This window comes from Colossoma macropomum, unplaced genomic scaffold (assembly GCF_904425465.1).
Source record: "Colossoma macropomum unplaced genomic scaffold, Colossoma_macropomum, whole genome shotgun sequence".
NCBI classification, from domain to species: domain Eukaryota; kingdom Metazoa; phylum Chordata; class Actinopteri; order Characiformes; family Serrasalmidae; genus Colossoma; species Colossoma macropomum.
The window spans coordinates 13,198,688-13,220,224 of record NW_023494786.1 but is presented as its reverse complement, the minus strand read 5'-3'; the positions used below and the strand labels follow the sequence as shown (position 1 = coordinate 13,220,224).

Here is a 21,537-nt window from a genome sequence, read left to right as displayed (position 1 = left end):
TTTCCATGATAAACATTTCCATGATAAACATGTTCAATATAGTTTGCACACACCCTGCACATATCAAGCAACTGTCCATGGCCTTTCATTTGCTCAGCGCACCTGATTTTACTGCACGTTGGCCAAACTACAAGTCTACTGTGCTTTCAAAAGTGTTTGATCTAGAAGGTACATTTCCTAAAACCACAGGTTTGAGTGCCCCTGTTCAAATTATATGTGTTGTTGATTTTTAAGTGAAAATAAGCATATTTCCTCTACAGAGAACACACATCTGCGCATTTGAATGTAGTGTTACTGTTTATTTGCTGAATTGAACATATTTGGAAAAAAATAAAACATAAAATGTGGTCTGTGCAAAAGATAGGGCACATTTTATATTTTATGCTTTATCTTTAAATATGTTAAACTCAGCAAATAAATATAAATTGTGTACTAAAATATGAAGGAAAGTGCCATGTATGAAGATAAGTTAACTCATTTTTACTTTAACAGAACATGTCATTTGACAAGGGGTGTTCAAACCTTTACATATGACTGTATAATCTATTAATAATAATCCAGTTACAGTTCTGAAATAGAGAGGATAATTCTCTAAAATACACAAAAAATTATCTTTATTTACATTGTGAGGGGTATGCAGATTATCTGAGGAATATGTACAGATTATATAGATTATCTCCTGTAGTCATATCTGCATTCTTTTAATGTAGATTATTTTCCCTAAGAATACATTTCTTACACCTAGGAATAGATTTTTAGACTTTTGTCTCTCTTGTCTGTTTGTGTTGTGTGGTGTCTCGTCATGAACATCACAGGGCGTTGAGAGTGACTGTTTTTTGAGAAAGCCATTATAACGAAATCAGGACTTGTTCACATCTCAAACCTATCCCACCAGACATGGTAGCATGGCCTGTTGTAGTAGAGCTGGAGCTGCGTACTTCCATCATTGTAGAAATGGATGAAAGTGACATTGTGGAGACTATTCAGGAACCTATAAGGCCTGACTGGGAGTGACTGAGAGTGCAGGTGTCATTAGGATGCGCATTAGAGACATTATTTAGGTTTACTGAACTTAACCAGTGATTTTGTGCTCTGAACTAATCAAAGTCTCCATTATAAAAGCTGTGTTATGTAATGATGGGGAACTATATGTGTAGCCTGTCTAATTTACATTTTATGTGCAGTAAGGTATAACTGCTTTGACCAAGTCTGTGATAAGTGAGGGAGACACCTGACAGTGCTCTCGCCCCCCACCTGCGCTCGTCTTTCTTTCTCATTCAGCTCTTGAGTCTTTACACTGTAGTTAGGTCTGCGTGTTTGCTTATGTGTTTCTGTGCAAATGTGTTGATCTTTTAAGATGATTTTGCTCCATTTTAATCAATGTTTTTTGCTTTTTGTGTTCCCTGTAATCCTGAAAAAACACTTTAAAAAAATAAATCTATTAAATCTAAAATCTATTACATTTTAGAATCTGTTTTAATTTCATATCATGATCTTGTCTTTTTACTTTTTTGGGGTATACATCACTATGTATGTTTGTTTCATACATCTCTACATTTTTTTTGTAAGTGATACTGTCCTAACTACTCAAGAGTTTCCATGATTTCAAATTAATGATTAATGGTTATCTCAGATGGTTGATATTCTTCAGTTAAGGTTTAATAGACCAACAATAAAAGTGTGATAAACCTTTATCACAAGAGTTTTCAGGAGAACCATATACAGGGCTGTCAGCGTTCCTTTTCAGCTGCCTTATCGCAAGAACCTCTGCAAAGGACAAAAGACAAAAATCAGCTGACAAAACACAAGGCCACCTTTAATACAATCACTAACAAAAAACAATGCAAAACAAGAAGCAGCAATTCACTAGAAAAAAGGAATCCTCGTTACAAGCTGGCTAGTAAATAAGATGAACTGCTTCTCTGTTCTCCTCCCCAGAGGTAATTACTGTGCTGTGGGCCTGAAAGAGAAAACTAGTCATGCCTAAATAGCAATTTTCTAACTATTCAGTCTAGTGTGTCTATTTAGTTTTGGGGGAAAAGGCTTGGTCAGTGAATCTTTCACAAAAACAAAGACTTATTGAGGAGCCCTTTATGTGGCAGCTCACTCTGCAAGAAATTTCACTGAACTGATGTTTAAAAAGAACATTATCTTTGACTGATGTAGTGTCTTCTTTACTTCTTTATCAAAATTAGATGCTAAAAAAAATTTTTGGAATGTACAAATTGATTATAATCAGTTATAATAATGTTTTCATTTTTTTGTTTTTATTTTCAAACATTACAATCCAAAAACAGCTTAGTGTATTGTTTAATTATCTATATTCCACCATATTTAAGTAATAGAACACTCACAGTCATGTGTTTTCACAAATAGCATCAGCTGTGATTTGGTCATAGGCACAAGCTGAAGAGGAATACTGTAAATCATATCAAACTGGGGACCTTCTGGGCCAAAGTGCTGCGGGGATTAGCGTTTACTCTCATCTAAAGCTCTGAATTCAGTCCTTGCTAATCAGCTGATGAGCTGAATCATGTGTGTTTAATGAGGCAGTGTGCTGACTGAATGAGGACTTCAGCACACCTGGACTGGATCCTGACACGTGCTGTAGATCATCACAGCCATGATGTTATTCATTATAACACAGGACCTTGAGTGCTCTACTGCTTAAATACAGTGGAATCTAAATAACAGATAAACAAGTTAAGCAAAGAAGCCCCCAACACTGTATGAAATGTCCTTCAAAATCATCAATTGCTTCCACCACAAAAGTAGTAGCCTTTTGTGTTACAAGTTAAAAAACAGTCGCAATATCAGGTTCAGCTCAGCTTTGTAAAAATATTTGCCAATTAACCTGAATGTGGTTTTATTCCAGCTTTTAGGGGCTAAAATAGTTTCAGTAATTTGATGTAGTCCTGCTGTCACACTCTTTTTCAGAATCTGACCAAACAGGCTGGTGGTCAGGTATTACCTTACTTAAGTTGTCTAATATATCCATGTTCTGTTGTCATATATACTTAAGTAGAAATACAGTAACAGCTGCAGCGTTAAGAGAGTCATTACTTAGCAAACTGGTGCTCAGTGGAATGATAGTTATTGTGAAAAACTGATTTGTGATTAACGGCACACGTAGAACACTTCTCAAAGAGCATGTGCTGTCGGAACTAACTCTTGCAACTAAACTAAAACACTAAAATAAGAAAACTTCAAACTGAATCTTAGTAAACTGGACTATTGTTGAGGTCTCGATTATACGCCTGCTGTTTGTAATCTGATTGTAACAGGCTATCTGTTAGGAAGAATGCTGTTGAAAGAGGAAGGGAAGGAGAGAACTAATGAGGGAGGGAAGGTGGGAGGGAATGACAGAAGGAAGGAGACACATACCCGTATCACGAAAGCAGCCAGCGCTGCCAGCATCGCGGCATGTGCCAGCTGGCGCCAGCGGCCCAAGTTCACCTGCTTCAGGAGGAGCAAACGTGCCCAGCGCACTTTCTCTGCAGAGTGGGGAGGATAGCGCACCTGATTAACCCTCTCCATGCTCAGCTTTTTGAGGAGACAGCTGCGCAGATGACTCAACTGATCGAACGTGTATTTGCCATGGTAATGACCGATCCCGCTGTTACCTGTTGACAGAGGAGAATGAGTAGCAGAATGACACCTTTTTAATAAAAAGCCTTTCATTAGAGCATTTCATAGTCCCGCATACGTACCAACACCACCGAAAGGTAAGTCACTGACGGTAAAGTGAACAAGACAGTCATTGGCTAATAGTCCTCCACTGGATGTCTCTGCCATCATCTGCTTGATTACCTAGAGGACAATGCAATGGCTAATGTAGGCAAAACAGTATAGAATGATGCAGTATCAGAGCTAGTGTCAGTGTCAGAAATTAGCATAGGCTTGAGGCAAAAATGTCCCTAAAAGAAAAAAAATGTCCCTGTATGCTCTGTTACAGCACCAGTACAGAAGCAGCCTATTAAATCACAAATAAGGTTAGAAAAATGCCATTAGGTTAAAAGTGAACTGAAAAACAAATGCAGGGGGGCAAACTTCACCAATATCTGTAGTTCAATTACCTTTTTACTGGAAGAGAAAACATACAGCACCAAAGGTTTCTCTCTCTCGTTGATGAACTGGATGGCTTCATTCACTCCATTTACTGGGACGATTGGCAGTACAGGCCCAAAGATCTCCTCTTGCATCACTTTTGATTCTGGGACTACATCCTTTAAGACAGTGGGAGCTGCACAAAGAAAAAAAAAATCAGTGCTCCAACTACTAATTTCTTACTAGTTTGTTAAACGTTATTTAGTCTCAATGATTTTATTATTTTCTCTGCCTCTGCAATGAGCCGATTTACTTGTTGTCTCTTTTTACCAAAATGACCACAGACACACACACCAATGTAGCACTGGGATTCATCATTTTCTCCTCCTACAGCCACTGTGCTATCCTCAATCAGAGCCATTATCCTCTTGAAATGTCGCTGATTGATGATACGTCCATAGTCTCTGAAGGTCTTGGGGTCCTCTGTATAAAATTCCTGTCAATTTGAACACAGAAGACACAGAAAATCAAAAAAAGGAAGAAAAGAAAACGTGAAAAACAAGGAGGTACCTTTGACAACAATCACCAAAATTATTTACAAACCTTAATGCATTTTCTTATCTCCTCCACTACTTTGTTCTGGATGCTAGGTTCACAGAGGATGTAATCTGGTGCAATGCACGTCTGACCACAGTTGACATATTTCCCCCATGTAATGCGCCTGTGGACAATGGAACAACAGAATTTGAGAAAAAATAATGCAGTGTACATTTATTTTTAAACCATGTTAACTCAAACATAATACCTGCATAACGAGCGTAGACTCCTCCACATTTCATTCATGAAATTGTCACATGACAAAAATGTTCTCCCCAATTTAATTTCTGGACAAGTACACCCACTAGTTAGGTCTCTCCCATCACACAGTGCTATGAAGCCGGGAGTAGGGAGTATGAAAGTTAGCACATGCTTCCTCTGAGATGTGTGAAGCACCACAGCATATTTTCATACTGCTGGTAAAACGCAACGTCATTGGACAACTCAGCACACTTGAAGGACAACACTAGCTGCTAATTCTGTTACCTTTAACAGACACCCACACTGACTAGCATCATGCTGAGTGATAAGGGGGAGGAGAAGGACCATCCTAGAGAGGGTGAGGACAATTATGCCATTGTGAACTCCTGGCCATAAATGGCTGTGGCATCACCAGGGACAGAACTGCAGTCTCTCGATGTTCAGGCCAATGCTTTGTGCCACTAACGATACCCAGTACTGCTAAATCTGCTATTTTTGCCTCATCCTCAAGAGTTTACCTTATATTTACTACTTAGACGAAGGACAAAGTGAAAACTTGGTGAAGGACGTATCTTCCTAGGATATAAGCAAATTATCTACTATTGTCATCATATCTTCATCAGTATAATATTGATTTTGCACTAGAGACCTAAACATCGAGCTGGACCTTCTTTTTGATCTTATGCCCGTGATGTTAATGTGTTAAACTCCCACAAAATCTGACCCTACACCTCTAACTTTTAAATTATTTCAGGCTTTGCAAGGTGACTCACAGCACTTTTTTCTCCTGACTCAGTAATGCTACTTCTTGCAAAATCAACAAAAAAATCTTACATAGTGATGAGGAAATGAGGAATTACTGGCAGGTTTTATTGCTGCAAAAGAGGTCTATGTGTCCCTACCCTTCTCTCTCTCTTGTCCTGGAACCTTGATACTTCATAACACTGACTCATCTAGAAGTACTCAATCACATTGAGAGCATAATTTTAATGCAAAGGCTTGTGATCATCTCACCGACAGGCAATTTTGAGATCACAGTCCTTATCGATGTAACAGGGACTTTTTCCTCCCAGTTCCAGAGTCACTGGCGTGAGGTGGCATGCAGCAGCTTCCATAACCACTTTGCCTACTGTGCTGCTCCCCGTGTAGAAGATGTGGTCAAAACGCTGCTTCAGCAGCTCCTGCGTCTCTGGAACACCTCCGGTCACCACAGGGTACATCTCCTGAAAACATTAATGGACATTTCAGTGCAGCCAAAGCTAAGTTAAATTAGGCGACTGTAATATTCTGCTGTTGCAGTCAAAGTAACATCAGAAGGTAATGTGTTACCGGGTCCAAATAGAGAGGCAAGAGCTCCATGACCTTGGCTGTGTGAGCGCTGACCTCTGAAGGCTTTACCACTGCTGCATTACCTACACAAAAGAAGATACAAGTGTAATAAGATGAAAATACATTACTGTGTAGACTATGCACTTAATGCTTATCTGTCTACTTGACATGCAGAGGGTGAATGTCTATAACATATGCAGATTTCTAAAGTTGATGGTCTGAAAAACTTCACATCTGGGGTGGAGATAGAAGAGTTCAGAATCAGGATCACTACAAGTATGACATGTAACATACTAAACAGACCAGACAAGCACACAGACAGATATTAAAGCAATAAGTCATGAGAGGCCATGCATTATTTTATCACAGGTAAAAATCACAGTAATGCATGGTCTCAAGTGGCTTATTGCTTTTATAAAACAGCAGCCAGCATAAACTAGGATAAAATACAAGTATTCCACCAAGAAATGTTGTTCCTTTAGCGTATGGTGATGTTGCCAAGCAACCATAGACGGTTGAAAGAGGAGAAGAACGTTCAGCCGCCCATTGCTGTATGTTGCAGTCATTTCATTAACTTTTTAACCTTTTGTCGTATATCAATGAACATATGATAACACAGCAATGCTTAATGCAAACACTTTCGCTTTATAAGTACTTTTTGGTCACCAAATACCATCCAGTCTTATTTAGCACCAATCCAGTGGCGGCCCTGTTCTTGTGCTGCGGCCAAATCTCAAACGGCTCCTTGCTCCCTACATAGTTCACTACGTAGGAATTTAAACACTGGTTCCTGCACCCCAACAGTGAATAATATAGCTAAAAGATTATTCCATTAACAGCACAAGGGTTTTTCGTGCTGTGGCGCAGTAATACAGAGTTCAGTCGCTGTGAGGCAGTCATAGGTGTGCGTTTATCGTGGATTTCACAAAGGCTCTGAACACGGCTCAGCCAATCAGATTTTAGGACTGGAACTGTCCATGTTATAGTAACAAATATTAGAAAGAAAATGACAGTAACTAAGCAAAGAACAAACAATAAAAGAGCCAATGTGAAAGGAGCTAAAGAGATGAAAATGCAAATGTGTGTAAGGTCTGAAGAAATAAACTATTACTTACAGTATTTTACAGGATAATATGAACATTTGTACAGTTGTGCAAATAAGCGCTGTGGCTCCGTAAGTGAGGTTTGTAAGGAAGGTTTGTCAGTTTCAGTTCAAGTTTAAAGTGTGAGGTGTCCTCTGTGACTTGAAGCATGTGGGAACAGAGCCAAGTTCTGTGATTTGTTGAAGATGGTCTGTAAAAATTGGTGCTAATTGTTTACAGATTCAACATCTTTAGCATTAATGTTGGGCAATATGATGATATGATATTGTTATCAAGAGAAATGACATCACACTAAGCTTTTCATAGTAATCATCAATACTTCAAAGCCCTGATTAACTGCATGTGTCATTACAAAGAAGTTTAGAAAAGGCTTCCATGGTTTCCATGGGTTCCACCAACAGTCAGAGAAATGTTCTGTTAAGAGTTCTAGTTTTACTGACTTTTGCTGTCAAGAACAGTGGTGGAATAAAACGGTGCCAATTTGTTTTCAGAGCCATGAATGCTGAACTTCTCGGTGTTGAATTTCAGGCTCCTGCAGTATTATACAACAAAAAATGTAGAGAGTATATAGAGTATCCTCCTGCCTTTTTTCACCTGGCAATGTGTCTGCACAGAAAATTTTTTTTCAATGGCTGAATTTAAATGCAGCCTAAAGTTTTCTCATACTGGCAGGAGATTTCCAGTTCAAATTCTGATGATGCGGGAAGTCCATAAGAGCATTTTTAACTAAATGTAGTGCAGTCTAGTATGTGAAATGTTAAATATTATTTTTTTTTAAAAGTACTCATAGCTTTTAATAGCATTTCTTAAGTTTGTCACTGCTGGTGCATTGTGTCTGTTCTAACGTACCAAAGCTATAAGCAAATTCACTGTAATGACGTGAAAATGTCTTCAAACATCATGATGTACTTTCGCCGTACTGCCTATCACTAATTTCCATCTTTATGTGTCTGATGGGTCTGGTGTTTTATGCTTTACCAGCAGCAATAGCTCCCACAAGTGGCTGAAGGGTAACAGATATTGGATAATTCCACGCTCCAATGATGAGCACCACACCAAGAGGTTCTGGCTGAATGAACACCTCATCTGAGATGGTGAGAAGGTTTTTGGCCACAGGTCGAGGGGCTGCCCACTCTGAGAGCTTGCTGAGAGCCAGGTTGATCTCTCCCTCAAGGCCAAGGAGCTCATAAAACAGTGTTGCATTCTCACTCTACCCAAAAAAAAAAGTACACACATACAAAAGCAAACTTATAACAGGATATTTAAATTTGTTCAAATTATTAATGTAAAATGAAATAACACTAAGCCGGTGGGATTCACCTTGTTCAAGTCCCTCTTGAGAGCATCAGTGATCTCCTTCTGTCTTTCTGTGATGAACCGCTTTAGGCTTTTCAGCTGCTGAGTTCTGAAATCCAGGGGTTTAGATCTCCCTGTTAGGAATGCCTTCCTGGCCTGCTGAACCACCAACTGCTCTCGGGACATTCTTGATAGGCAGGAGTGAACCTAAGAGTATGTTTTAGCAAAGAGAGCGAAACTTGTTTTAGGCATCAGACAACTTATTTGTACCATTTTCATGTAATGTAAGGTAAGCCATAAGGTAAAGACTTCGTCTGATTTGTTTTACCACTGTTGTGAATAATTCTGACTTTTCACGATACACAATATGTCAAAATATTTTTTTCAGACATCTGATCAGCTGGAACAAAGAAAAAAGAAGCAGTAGTGCCACCTTTTAAAACATACTATCAAAAACTGTCAAAACAAAGATTTTTATTCAATATTTGTCATACTGTGTTGCTCCAAATCCAGTTGAACGAGACTAATTTTGCTCTTCATAATGAAACAGGCAGTTGGTCAGTGTTCTACAAGTACTGACGATATCCACGATAGGTTCAGAATAACATAGATATAGATAAAGATATAGAGAGATATGATATAGATACATTGTCATATTGCCCAGCCCTACATACTATACAAGATGAGTAACAGTAAAACAGCCCAAGTGCTGTCAACAACAAAACAGAATTACTGTCATTTAAAGATTAACTACTAGCCAACTACTAACTACTTAATAAACTACTAGTTACAACTACAAACCTCTGTCAGCTGCCACATCACAGCAAATAATTTTCTCGAGTAAGTTACTCTTCATTCATTGCTGAGGTCAAAACTGCGAAACACACTGTTAGTGAAGGAAACTATCTGTGGATCCGGCAGTCAGTCGTTAAAACCTGAGGACACTGTCAGCCAAAGTCAAACTCTGCCCTGCAGAGTCTTTAACATGTAACTGCAGCATCAGTGAGAGAAGCTGGGGAGTTTATGTTTGTGTTTAATAAGATACTCGACAGCAGGATGACTTAGTAAGTGACAAACCTTTACCTTAATAAACAGCAAATTAATTTATTTTAACCAAGGGCGGCGTTTTTGTTTTGCTACGTCTTCTTCACTCCTCAGCACCGGTGGAATAAAACGCAGCACAGCGCCACCTGCGGTTAACTAGTATTACAGAGGCAGCTCTGCCGATTAGGCCCGCATGCTGCTAATACAATTAGCTCCAAATATCCAAAAATCAAAGGAAAATACAAGATAAAAATGTGTGCGTTTATTTCATGTTCAGTCATCAACTTATTCATGAAAGAAAGGCTGAAAATATATATTTAACAGAAAATTACATTAATATCAAATCTATCTTAAAACCAACCAGTCCCAGCTGAGTCCTCCCAATAAAAGCTTCCAACAGGAGTCACTGACAACACGTTCCCTTTCAAACAGACACTAACACTAACACAAGTAACTACATAAAATCAACGTAACTGCCTTGCAAATGTGTCTCTCATGTGCATGTAAAACGGGAGATATTTCTAAGGAGATTAGGTATAAAACAATCCACCTGCATAAGGAAGGAGAAAGGTGAAAAAAATATGTGAAAAAACAGCAGTTTCCCAATCAGGAATCCAAAAATGACTAAAAGATATGGAGATCATAGGAGTGATACTAACCATGCAGGTCCTGCTAGACCAAAATAACTGTCACCAACACATAAACAGCACTTACAGCTTTCATCTTTGAGAGAAAGGAGAAAATCAAGCTCCACTCTTCAATCCAATCTGAAAAAATCCACAGGTGTTTCTGTCCATCCTTCCACTGAGAGAAGACAACTCAAGTTACTTAGTCGGTCCAAGCTGAAATAACGGTATGTTTGAGTTATAGCTGCTTTCTGATTTTCAGTGATCGACACGTCTTCAGTATGTAAAGTTGACTCAAACAGCCTAGTAATTATAAGTGGTTTCCACTGAGGTGGCAGTACTCTATTCTTTCGAGTTCTGCTTACTCTTGAATAAATTAGGGTAACTTTAATCAGCCTAATTAGGTCAACTTCTAATTTATTTACACCAAAAAATGCCTTAACCTCAACACAACACTTAACACAAACTTAACATTAAGCATAAGTATATACTATAACACAGAACATCATCATTGTGTGAAGAGTACAAAAGAAAAAACTGTGAAAAATAAGAGTTTATTAACAGAAACCAACGCAAGTGCTGGGAAGCTTTTTGGGTGAAAGACTCTTCAGTCTGTGGAACTTATCCAGATTAACTGACCGTTACTAGCTTTACTTAAGTAAGTAAGGCATCATACAAGAAATAGTATGTGTTACTAGATTTGAATGAGTAAGTTTAACAAATGAGTAAATCACACCAAAAAATTAAGTTAGTGCAATCGTTCTATTTCACAGTGAACACTGAAACTGAGATTTGGAGGTTTTATGGACTGACAAGTGTAAATTTGTAATTGAGATTACTTCAATCATGTGAAGCAGAAAATGCAACCAACTTCTAAGACTGAACATCAGCCTTTTTAAGAGAATGTAAGCTGCAATAAAGGCAAATTGTGAACACATCAAATACTAAAAGAATTATGTTATTTTTAGTTGCTGGTTTCTGAACGGTGGAAAACAACATTTCTAAACATGTGTTAAATACATGTTTTCTGTTTTTTCCTGATATTGAAAAAAGAAATTTGTACTCAATGTTTTGGTGTTTTAATTGGACATTAAATAATAATGAGTGGTCTTTGACTTTTTCACAGTACTGTATGTGATTGAAACATCACTCAAACAAAGATCATTATCACATTATTACATTATTACGTTATCTTTACTTTTATTTTTTAACTTTTTTTTATTTCTGATGTCTTGGTTTGGCGGCACGGTGGCGCAGTGGGTAGCGCTGTCGCCTCACAGCAAGAATGGCCTGGGTTCGATTCCCGGCCGGGCGACCAGGGTCATTTCTGTGTGGAGTTTGCATGTTCTCCCCGTGTCTGCGTGGGTACCCTCCGGGTACTCCGGTTTCCTCCCACAGTCCAAAGACATGCAGTCAGGCTGATTGGACACGCTAAATTGCCCATAGGTGTGAGTGTGTGTGTGAATGTCTATGTCTGTCTGTCTGCCCTGCGATGGACTGGCGACCTGTCCAGGGTGTATCCTGCCTTCTACCCAATGACAGCTGGGATAGGCTCCAGCACCCCACCGCGACCCAGAAGGATAAGCGGTTTAGATGATGGATGGATGGATGGATGGATGTCTTGGTTCATCAAGATCTTCAAGATAATATAATATTTATAATGTATGTTTGGGTTTCAAAACTATTAAAGTGGTTTGTAATTTAGAGCATACAATTAGAGTACATACAATTCAGATTTTTAAAATAATTTTTAAATTGCACCCAAATCTGTGAATGATACGTTAAAACAAAATTCCACCTACTAGAACATGCCTCTACACTCTTTCTCCAAGTAACCTGCAGACTTATTCTTCCAATAACCTGTACACTCTTTCTCCCAGTTACCTGCACACTCTTTCTTCCAGTAACCTGTACACTCTTTCTCCCAGTAACCTGCACACTTATTCTCCCAGTAACCTGTTCACTCTTTCTCCCAGTAACCTGCACACTTATTCTTCCAGTAACTTGTTTACTCTTTCACCCAGTAACCTGCACACTTATTCTCCCAGTAACGTGCACACTTATTCTCCCAGTAACCTGCACACTTATTCTCCCAGTAACCTGCACACTCTTTCTCCCAGCAACCTATTCACTCTTTCTCCCAGTAACTTGCATGCTTGTTCTCCCAGTAACCTGTTCACTCTTTCTCCCAGTAACCTGCATGCTTGTTCTCCCAGTAACCTGTTTACTCTTTTTCCCAGTAACCTGCACACGTATTCTCCCAGTAACCTCCACACTCCTTCTCCCTGTAACCTGTTCACACTTTCTCCCAGTAACCTGCACACTCTTTCTCCCAGTAACCTGTTCACTCTTTCTTCCAGTAACCTGCACATTTATTCTCCCAGTAACCTGTACATTTATTCTCCCAGTAACCTGCACACTTAGTCTCCAAGAACCTGCACACTTATTCTTCCAGTAACTTGTTTACTCTTTCACCCAGTAACCTGCACACTTATTCTCCCAGTAACATGCACACTCTTTCTCCCAGTAACCTATACACTTATTCTGCCAGTAAGCTGCGCACTCATTTTCCCAGTAACCTGCACACTCTTTGTCACAGTAACCTGCACACTCGTTCTCCCAGTAACGAGTAACCTGCACAGTCTTTTTCCCAGTAACCTGTTCACTCTTTCTTCCAGTAACCTGCACACTTGTTCTCCCAGTAACCTGCACATTTATTCTCCAAGAACCTGCACACTTATTCTCCCAGTAACCTGCACACTCTTTCTCCCAGTAACCTGCACACTTATTCTGCCAGTAAGCTGCGCACTCATTTTCCCAGTAACCTGCACACTCATTCTCCCAGTAACCTGCACACTCTTTCTCCCAGTAACCTGCACACTTATTCTCACAGTCACCTGTACACTTATTCTCCCAGTAACCTGCATGCTTGTTCTCCCAGTAACCTGTACACTCATTCTCCCAGTAACCTGTACACTCTTTCTCCCAGTAACCTGCACACTCTTTCTTCCAATAACCTGTACACTCGTTCTCCCAGAAACCTGCACACTCTTTCTTCCAATAACCTGTACACTCGTTCTCCCAGGAACCTGTTCACTCTTTCTCCAAGTAACCTGTACACTCGTTCTCCCAGTAACCTGCACACTTATTCTCCCAGTAACCTGCACACTCTTTCTTCCAATAACCTGTACACTCTTTCTCCCAGAAACCTGCACACTCTTTCTTCCAATAACCTGTACACTCGTTCTCCCAGGAACCTGTTCACTCTTTCTCCAAGTAACCTGTACACTCGTTCTCCCAGTAACCTGCACACTTATTCTCCCAGTAACCTGCACACTTATTCTCCCAGTAACCTGCACACTAGTTCTCCCAGTAACCTGCACACTCATTCTCCCAGTAACCTGTACACCCTTTTTTTCCACTAACCTGTACATTTCCTCTCCTAGTAACCTGCACACTATTTTTTCACAGTAACCTGTACACTTATTCCCCCAGTAACCTGCACACTCTTTCTCCCAGTTCGCCCTTTTGTTACTAAAGTAACATAATTAATAATACAAACCAATCTTTCAGTTTCAGAACAACGGAATGCCCTGAAGTGAAATGCTTATTAATGACTCTTATTTAATATTCAAATAAATTATTAAACTGAGGTAAAAAGGTTTTTTAATGGTGAGTAAATGAATTTGTAGGTGTAAATCTCAACAGCTGCTCCTTTTAGAATTCAACTCCTTAAAGGAGCTTTAAGAAAAGCTTCTCCTTTAGGAATTTTGGAAAAAGCATCAAAGCTTAACTTCTTTAGGCAGATAAACAAGAATAGTTACATGCCAGATATGACAAAGAACAAAGTGTTTGGGGAAACATTGTAGAACAAATAGCTCTAAATAATCCTATATTTGTGTGGTCAGTTCACTCAGGTCATTTTAACTAGCATTTTGATGAATTTGGCTGGGCCAGCTGGGCCTCAAGCTACAGTGGCACATGTTTAACATAGTTGAATGTTATACATATGTTATAAGACTCATTAAATGAAATTGAAATGATCAAATATAATGTAAACCATGGCCAAAGGTTCAAATGTTTACTACAGATTGTACATTTCCATCAGTGTTAGCCTGTATCATTGCAGTACCAAGCAAATACATTCTCTTGATTAAGGCTGCAGTCTTCATTGAAATTGCAGAAAGATAAAATATTCAAAAGCAAAAGTGGGTCGTAACTAGTTGTAACCAATATTTACTCAGTTAAATGTACTCAAGTAATATTTTCATGGATATGACCTGAGGAGTATTTTCCATTCAAGTTTTTCGATGTCAATTTACAATTGTTTTACTTCCACTGAAGTATATTTGTGAAGAAATGAACCTATTTTTACTGCAGTTTCATTGTAGTCACTCACATTAATTCTATTTTTGGGTGTAATTTTGTTATGTTATGTCAGTGACAGCATCTGTACTGCTTTGTGATTGATCTGATTCCCAAAGGGAATGGAAAAGCTAATTTCTCTCAATGTTTTGAAATAAAGTAAAATGTAAACATTGTCAAAGTTTCAAAATGCACCACCCAGTATCTACAGTCCATATATGAAAACAAAGCCCATTTTGAATTAATTGTTTCTGTGATGTCACAAGAACAAAACGTAATCCACCTATTCAACCTACAGCAGTTTAGCTTCGCCCACTCACAATGAAGTTATAAGAAGTGTTTCAGTACTTTCTGTGGGACAAGGGCAGGGCAGCCAATCAGAACAGAGATCATTTACATACATCAGTCTTGAAGACAGCTTAACAAAACAGCCTGTTTAATTCTAAGGGATAAAGAGAAATTTAAAAATATTCTGTGTAAAAACTAATTACATAAAACACAAATTTTTTGACCTGCTACTTCTGTACTTATACTAAAATATATTTAGTTATTTATTTTTCTGGAAAGTCTTCTATTTCTCTTTAAAAAGCTTATTTCTATTGTCATTATTTCACAGAAGTAGCAATACATTTACTTGAGGATGTATTTAGGTTACTCTACTCTATTTTCACAGTTGTTAGTTTAAAATCCACCGCCAGATGGAGCAGCTGAGCCCATCGTCTGTTTCACTGCATTTGTGAGCCGTGGCTCTGTCAGGGGTTAATACACCAAGACTCTGTGTCTCATATTCATTCATTTATCTGTTCATTTCTTAATTCATACACCGAGCTATTACAAAATATACTACCACAAATCCTCTTTTATTACCTTAAACATGCCATCCTCAGCAATGCTTTACTGGAAATTACAGTGAGACATGTTTGTCTTTCGGTTTACTTTCTTTTGATAATAATTGTGGTGATTGAATCTATTTTATTCACATGGAAACGATGTACACACTTAGTAGATTCAATCACTTTTTCGGTTTTTTAGAATGTATGTGGCTCTAATACTTTCATAATGAAAAGATTTTAGAAACAGTGGAGTCGGTCCATAGAAGCTCAGGCTAACTCTACATTGTGCTCATCATAAGGCTATCATTATTACACCCTAACTATTCATTAGAAGCCCATACATATCTATAGTAGTAACATATATTAAGATGCAGATCAGAAGAGTTTCTCTATAAGCTTTTATATACATATTTCACAGAACATATTTCCAGAAGTGGGCAGTAGATACATTTGTTTGTTTTTTTGATAGACATGTGCTTTTCAGAGCTTGTTCAAATTACAGCAGATTTATTTATCCTGATACAAAGTCTTGAGGATTATTTCTACATTTTGCTCCTTCAACACTGCTGACAAAAACAACACAGACAAGCAAGCATCTCTTGCTGGTTTATGCTGGTTTAACTGGTCACCCCAGCATGGTTATGCTGGTTGACCAGCATACCAGCATCAAAACACAACCTATGCTGGTTTTGCTGGTGACCAGTATATTAAGTTTGATTGCTGCTGACCAGCTAAAATAGATTTAATCACCACAATTATTATCCAAAGGAAGCAATCCAAAAGACAAAACGTGTTGCTGTAATCCAAAACACAACATACGCTGGTTTTGCAGGTGACCAGCCATGCTGGTCTATGCCGTTTTCTTCTAGCAAGGACATTTAATTTATTATTCCTTTTTGTGCTTAATGTCATTATGTTTTGTAATTTACATTCTGACAACACATACACTGCTTTGCACCTCACACAAGTTTTAACATTTTATTTTGAGAACCAAACGAGAAGAACATCACCAAACATACTCCAGTCTATCAGCTGTTAGATGATGGACATACTATAAAGTGCCACAGCGGGGCAGTAGGAGTTTGTTTATTTGTTTATTGTTTCTACTAGAGTTATTACTCAATTGGAATGACATGACTTTTACTTGGAAGTGATTTTAGGCTTGTTTTTACACAGTCACACAGGGACTATCCTCTGTGGCGGAGGGCGACGCACGCAGACCCGCGGATGTATACGTTATTAGGGGACGCTCATGTACTCGAGCTCTGCACTTACGTCAAGCTGAGCTGTAAACAGGAGTCAGCGGGAGATGCTGGCTCACCGATGAACAATAAAGGCATACATGGAATATTATTTCCTTTAGTTTGTGCTTTCCAAGGAAAAAGGAAGCGCTGTATACAGAAAAAAGACTCTCGCTGACCTTCTGGTGTTGAAGCACCTAAGAAGGCAAAGCGGACCGTGCAGTGCAGAAGAGCTGCATCTGTCCGTCTTTATGGATGTTCAGGATCTCCGCGCATCACCGCTCCAGCTGAGCTTCGGAACTGTGAAGGATTCTGACAGCAGTCGATGGAACGGCTGCTCATTGTGACGACACAGAGCTGCCGAACGGTTCTAATTCCGCTGGCGGTTACGAGCGAGCGTCACGTTACCGTCAGTCCTGTAACTCCGTGACCGCGCTCAGCGCCTAATAATGGTATATTTAGGCTCCGTTGTCATCCATTTTTGTTTATTTGTGACCTTTCTTTGCCAGCCCTAGCATGGGCAACACAGACACCGTGCTCCTCATCACCGTACCCGAGTCTGCTAACGGCGTTAACGTTACACCGCAGCGGCAGAGCCGGTGGAGGGGCTTGTTTCGCTGCCTGCTTTGTCCTGCCTTGATGTGGACTGACACCATGTAGCTTCGTCAGCCTGGCAGTTGAATTTGACGACTGGCTTCAAGAGAAATACGAGGCAAGCGCAGAGGGAAGAGGTTACAGCCAGCCGGCTCGCTAACTAGGTCGGAAAATGACAGCTAGGTCAGGAAACTAGCTAGCTTAGCTTACAGCGCTCACTGTGTGCAGCCCGACCTGCTGCTGCTGCAGCGGGCTAACCTAGCTGCCTTAGCGGGGTGTAAACGGACGTTAACCCTGCTTACAGTTTTATTGCAGAAGTCTAGTCAGGTCTGGTAGTATTAGCTGCTGCTGTGACACTTCTGAAGAATATTTAATTTAATACTGAAAAGCCAGACAGCACTGTAGCTTATTATTATTATTATTATTATTATTATTATACAACATTACTGTTGTTGTTATTGTTAGCATTGCTGAAGCCATAGTGGGTCTGTGTAAATGGGAGCTGTCTAGCCTTGAGGTAACGTTATCATATCTGGGATGAGCAGGTTGGCTGAGCCAGCCAGAGCTTGAAACTGCCCAGCTCTCCGTCAGAAACTGCTCTTCTGCATCACTACATCTTCTGCACTCAGTCAGCAATGGAGACCGTGGGAGACTTTGAGTACAGTCGAAAAGACCTCGTTGGACACGGAGCCTTCGCGGTTGTTTTCAAGGGAAGACATAAAAAGGTAAACGTCTCTTTCTCCCCCTCCATCCTCCTCACCGGCTCAGGCCCCTCAGGCTCTGCACTGACAGCATCACTTTGCTGGGTTTGGTGGGCTACATCTGGGTCAAGGCTTTAATTCTTTTCTTTGGGGTGGGGGGGGGCAGCATAATTTGACTTGGTTATACAACCGCATGGATTTTAGGAGCAGTCATAACGGTTATGGGTGATTGACATTTAGCATTTTTTTCATCCGTAGTATTAAGCGTCTGTGTATAACGCAGGAAAATACCAACCTTTTCCCCCAAACCCTGCTATTTATATATCCAGGGTAAAGCTTTAAGAAACCCGAGTCACTCATTCATAAAACAGCCGCCTGACGTAAGTGGGACGGTCATGTCTGCCGAGTGAGGGGAAAAAAAGCTGGGTGGAGGGTAAAGACCTCATTTGGCAGCGTTGTTTTTCATTCATTTCATTTCATTCGAAGAACTCGTTCATTTGAAGCCAATCTCTATGTGTGCCTGATTCACAGGAGAGGTAAATCAGGCCTTTCAAGTCAATCTATATAGCCTGTCAAGTCTGCAGTAGATCATGATGAATGGTGACCCAGCAGGTTTGAGGTCTTTCATGCATACTGCTGCAAATAGGGCATGTAGTTAGTGCTCCACTATATCAGCAAGTCTGCTTATTAACGAGGGCAGAAACGTTAGCATTAGTGGTGTGGATTTCATCAGACATCACATTACATGATCATATCCATCACTACACTGAACCATGAACTGTGAGCTTTTTGTATAACAAAAACATCTCTGTGAGCACAGAAATGCAGGCATACTTATTAGGGTTGCCAAGAAGGTTTAACGTAGTTGTGATTCTGTTACTGATTTGATTTTCTCAACTCTGGGAAACTTTGTGGCTGAAGCTAGAAGTTCTGTTAACAAAAATGTTTGAATTGATCTGTCAGTTGTGTGGATTAGCTGCTGTCTCACAGCAAAGAACGTAGGATCTGGCCAGTTGTACCCTCAAAGACCCTGAACTGCAGGCAGCATACGGCACTGCTGGAGTGCAGCTGGGCTCTCGGTGGTAGAGCCCACCTCTGCCCTGCAGGAGCAGCACCTTAACTGGATGTGCTTCTCAGCTCTAATTCACATCAGATTGTTGTGATGCAAACGGAGAGCACAATCACTCAGTTTATGTTGACAAGCAGGTTATTCAACAGATGCACAGTGCTGACAAGGGTGATTCTGCGTGTAAAATGGCCCAAATAGCCTATTATAAAATTAGGCAGTCATGAAAATGGCATATTGGTTTGATTCAGCCCAAAACATAATGAATCATCACACTTTAGGGAAGCATATTTGATTTTTGCTTAATTGCCTCTCATAGATAAGATGCACTGTTGGCAGTAGATACAGTACGGAGAACACGTCCCCTGCAACGGTCCCTCTATGGATCCATTTGGCTAATTATTTTGAAAACCTACAGCGTCATGTGAAGAATTGAATTTGCCTACCTATAGGTTATAGTTGGGATGCTGATGTAAGGTTCATTCAGGTCAAGAATTAGGAGAATGTCGGGGGTGTTTTTCCACTAAAGCTCATGTTAGGCTAAATGAGATCTTCCCTAGATTAGCTGATGCGTAACTGATTTGACACACGCACACAAAAAAACTCTTGTCTTTGGGATTCATCTGCTGAAAGGGGTCGCTCCCTAAGGAAAGGCTGTCCCTGTGCGGTCTTAACCATGCTTGGCTGCTCTGGCTTTCGCTGAGATGAGATGAGCTGACTGATGCTACTCTCTTGTGCGGCCTCTGCTTTGGGCCAGGGCGGAATGAGCCGCAGGAACATCTCCTATTAACCTAGATTTATGTGAACGTGCCCCTCTATTCATAGATTTCCACTCAACTTTCCACTTGGTCATATGGTTTCTTAAAGCTGTTTCTACCTGGGCTAAATGTCTCTCGAAATGGGTAAAATCTCTCAGTCATACTGAGTTTTATGCACTAATGCCAAGACACGTTTACAATTCCTAATCAGAGTATGTCTCAGAAATTCTTTCAGCATTGTTAAGTTGAGGCAGCTGTCAGTGTTGTTACCCAGAGAGCTTCGTGAGAAATAATGACTAGCTTGTATTGATGAAAAAAATTTAAAAAAAAATCTTGTTTTGTTCATTGACATTTGATCATGTCCTTTTTTCTGTTATTAGAAGACAGACTGGGAGGTTGCGATCAAGAGCATTAACAAAAAGAACCTCTCCAAATCCCAAATTCTGCTTGGGAAGGAAATAAAAATTTTGAAGGTGAGTTTGCTGCTGATTGAATATATACAAGCTGAATATTCCTAAACTGTGTGGTTTATCATGGGCTGTTTTTGAAATCTAACTGTATCTGATCAGGTTCTTTAGATAGTCCTGAAGAACATCTGTTTTTTTTTTCTTTTTCTTCTCTCTAGGAACTGCAGCATGAGAACATTGTAGCGCTCTATGATGTCCAGGTAAGCTTGAGTCAGCTGTGGAGCTGTTAAGCTGTTAGTCCAAACATCAGCATGACGTTCATGCACTTCTGTGTAGCTGGACCGAAGGTGGCTGCCAAGTTCCAAAATGCCTCTTTTGTTTGCTGAACGTTCTCTCTCATCACCGATTTTGAATAATGATGTCAATAGATTGTGTTTGTCGTGTATATCCATTAACTAGCATGTGAGGGGTCAGCTTTGCTGTTACGCTAGACTGTTTCTCACATGATCCAGCAGAAGCTGACTGTAAATTCCACTGTTCCACTGTGTTTTTAGACAGATGCTGCATGCTATTATTTACTGGTATTAATATTTTGAAGTTTGTATTATAAGGATTGTGTTTCTTTCAGTATTACTGGATTGAAAAGATGATGCTACAAACTGTCAATAGGAAAAGAATGCTCATCTATATTTTTGCTCAGACTGGCGAATGCTATTACTGTAAGGAAGGAAATAAGATTATATAGTACAAATTTGTTGGCAAATGGCAGAAGTCAGCCAATTCCATTAGTTAAGTCAATTTAGTCTCTTCAGTAGTCTGACTGCCTTTCTCTCTGAGTTGCTGACTGTGGTATGGTGTAGGCTGGATATGTGTTGCTCCACTGGCTGTAAGCCTCAGCTGATAACTGTGGATGAATGAGAGAGGATTCTGAGAGGCAGCCCAGCCTTTAATGGCTCAAAGCGTGGGCTTAATTGTTCTCATCTTGATTCAGTAGACAGTTCTTCTTTTTTATGCTTTGAGGAGAAAACAGGCCCTTAGTTCTGTGCACTAGTAAGTGGAGTGTTGTTGAGTAGCTCATATACGTACCCATACACATATATACATAACCCTCTTCCCACATAATGCACTTCCTGCCCTTATGTAACACTCCCACCTCAGACCTGCAATGCCGAGAGGGCCCCTTAAGCTAGGGCTTTCATCCTTTAACTCAGCCAGCTTCAGTGAATCTGTCCTTCTACCCCTCCATCACAGCCTAGCCACAGCATGTTGTGATGGAAATGGAGTCTTTGTGGCACCTTTATTGTAATGCATCTCTGTTCCAGAGAAAAC

At 39.8% G+C, this 21,537-nt stretch overlaps 2 protein-coding genes across 3 annotated transcripts in view; one reads left to right on the top strand and one right to left on the bottom strand.

The window, feature by feature from the left end:
- Positions 1–1,641: 1,641 nt before the first annotated feature.
- aldh3a2a (aldehyde dehydrogenase 3 family, member A2a) lies at positions 1,642–9,623 on the bottom strand. Its single transcript, XM_036561126.1, has 11 exons — positions 9,375–9,623; positions 8,598–8,780; positions 8,256–8,487; positions 6,175–6,257; positions 5,860–6,068; positions 4,651–4,768; positions 4,402–4,543; positions 4,077–4,243; positions 3,711–3,810; positions 3,385–3,623; positions 1,642–1,767 (listed from the first exon to the last, which is right to left on the bottom strand). Exons 1-11 carry the CDS (start codon positions 9,390–9,392, stop codon positions 1,753–1,755), a joined length of 1,506 nt encoding a protein of 501 aa, XP_036417019.1. The 5' UTR covers positions 9,393–9,623; the 3' UTR covers positions 1,642–1,752.
- Positions 9,624–16,625: 7,002 nt separating this feature from the next.
- Positions 16,626–21,537, top strand: part of ulk2 (unc-51 like autophagy activating kinase 2) — a 35,777-nt gene continuing 30,865 nt past the window's right edge. For both annotated transcript variants that reach the window (XM_036561094.1, XM_036561086.1), the window contains exons 1-3: positions 16,626–18,001; positions 20,182–20,274; positions 20,427–20,468. In XM_036561094.1, coding sequence (XP_036416987.1) covers positions 17,912–18,001; positions 20,182–20,274; positions 20,427–20,468 — 225 coding nt within the window. In that variant the 5' untranslated portion in view covers positions 16,626–17,911. The remainder of the gene's footprint in view (positions 18,002–20,181; positions 20,275–20,426; positions 20,469–21,537) is intronic.

Bases quoted from the DNA above. Each gene is read 5' to 3' on its own strand.
- aldh3a2a (XM_036561126.1), bottom strand. The intron at 6,258-8,255 runs GTAAAGCATAAA...TCTTTTGTGTAG, and splicing joins TGTGGGAGCTATTGCTGCTG to GTAATGCAGCAGTGGTAAAG. The intron at 4,544-4,650 runs GTTTGTAAATAA...TCAAATTGACAG, and splicing joins AGATAAGAAAATGCATTAAG to GAATTTTATACAGAGGACCC.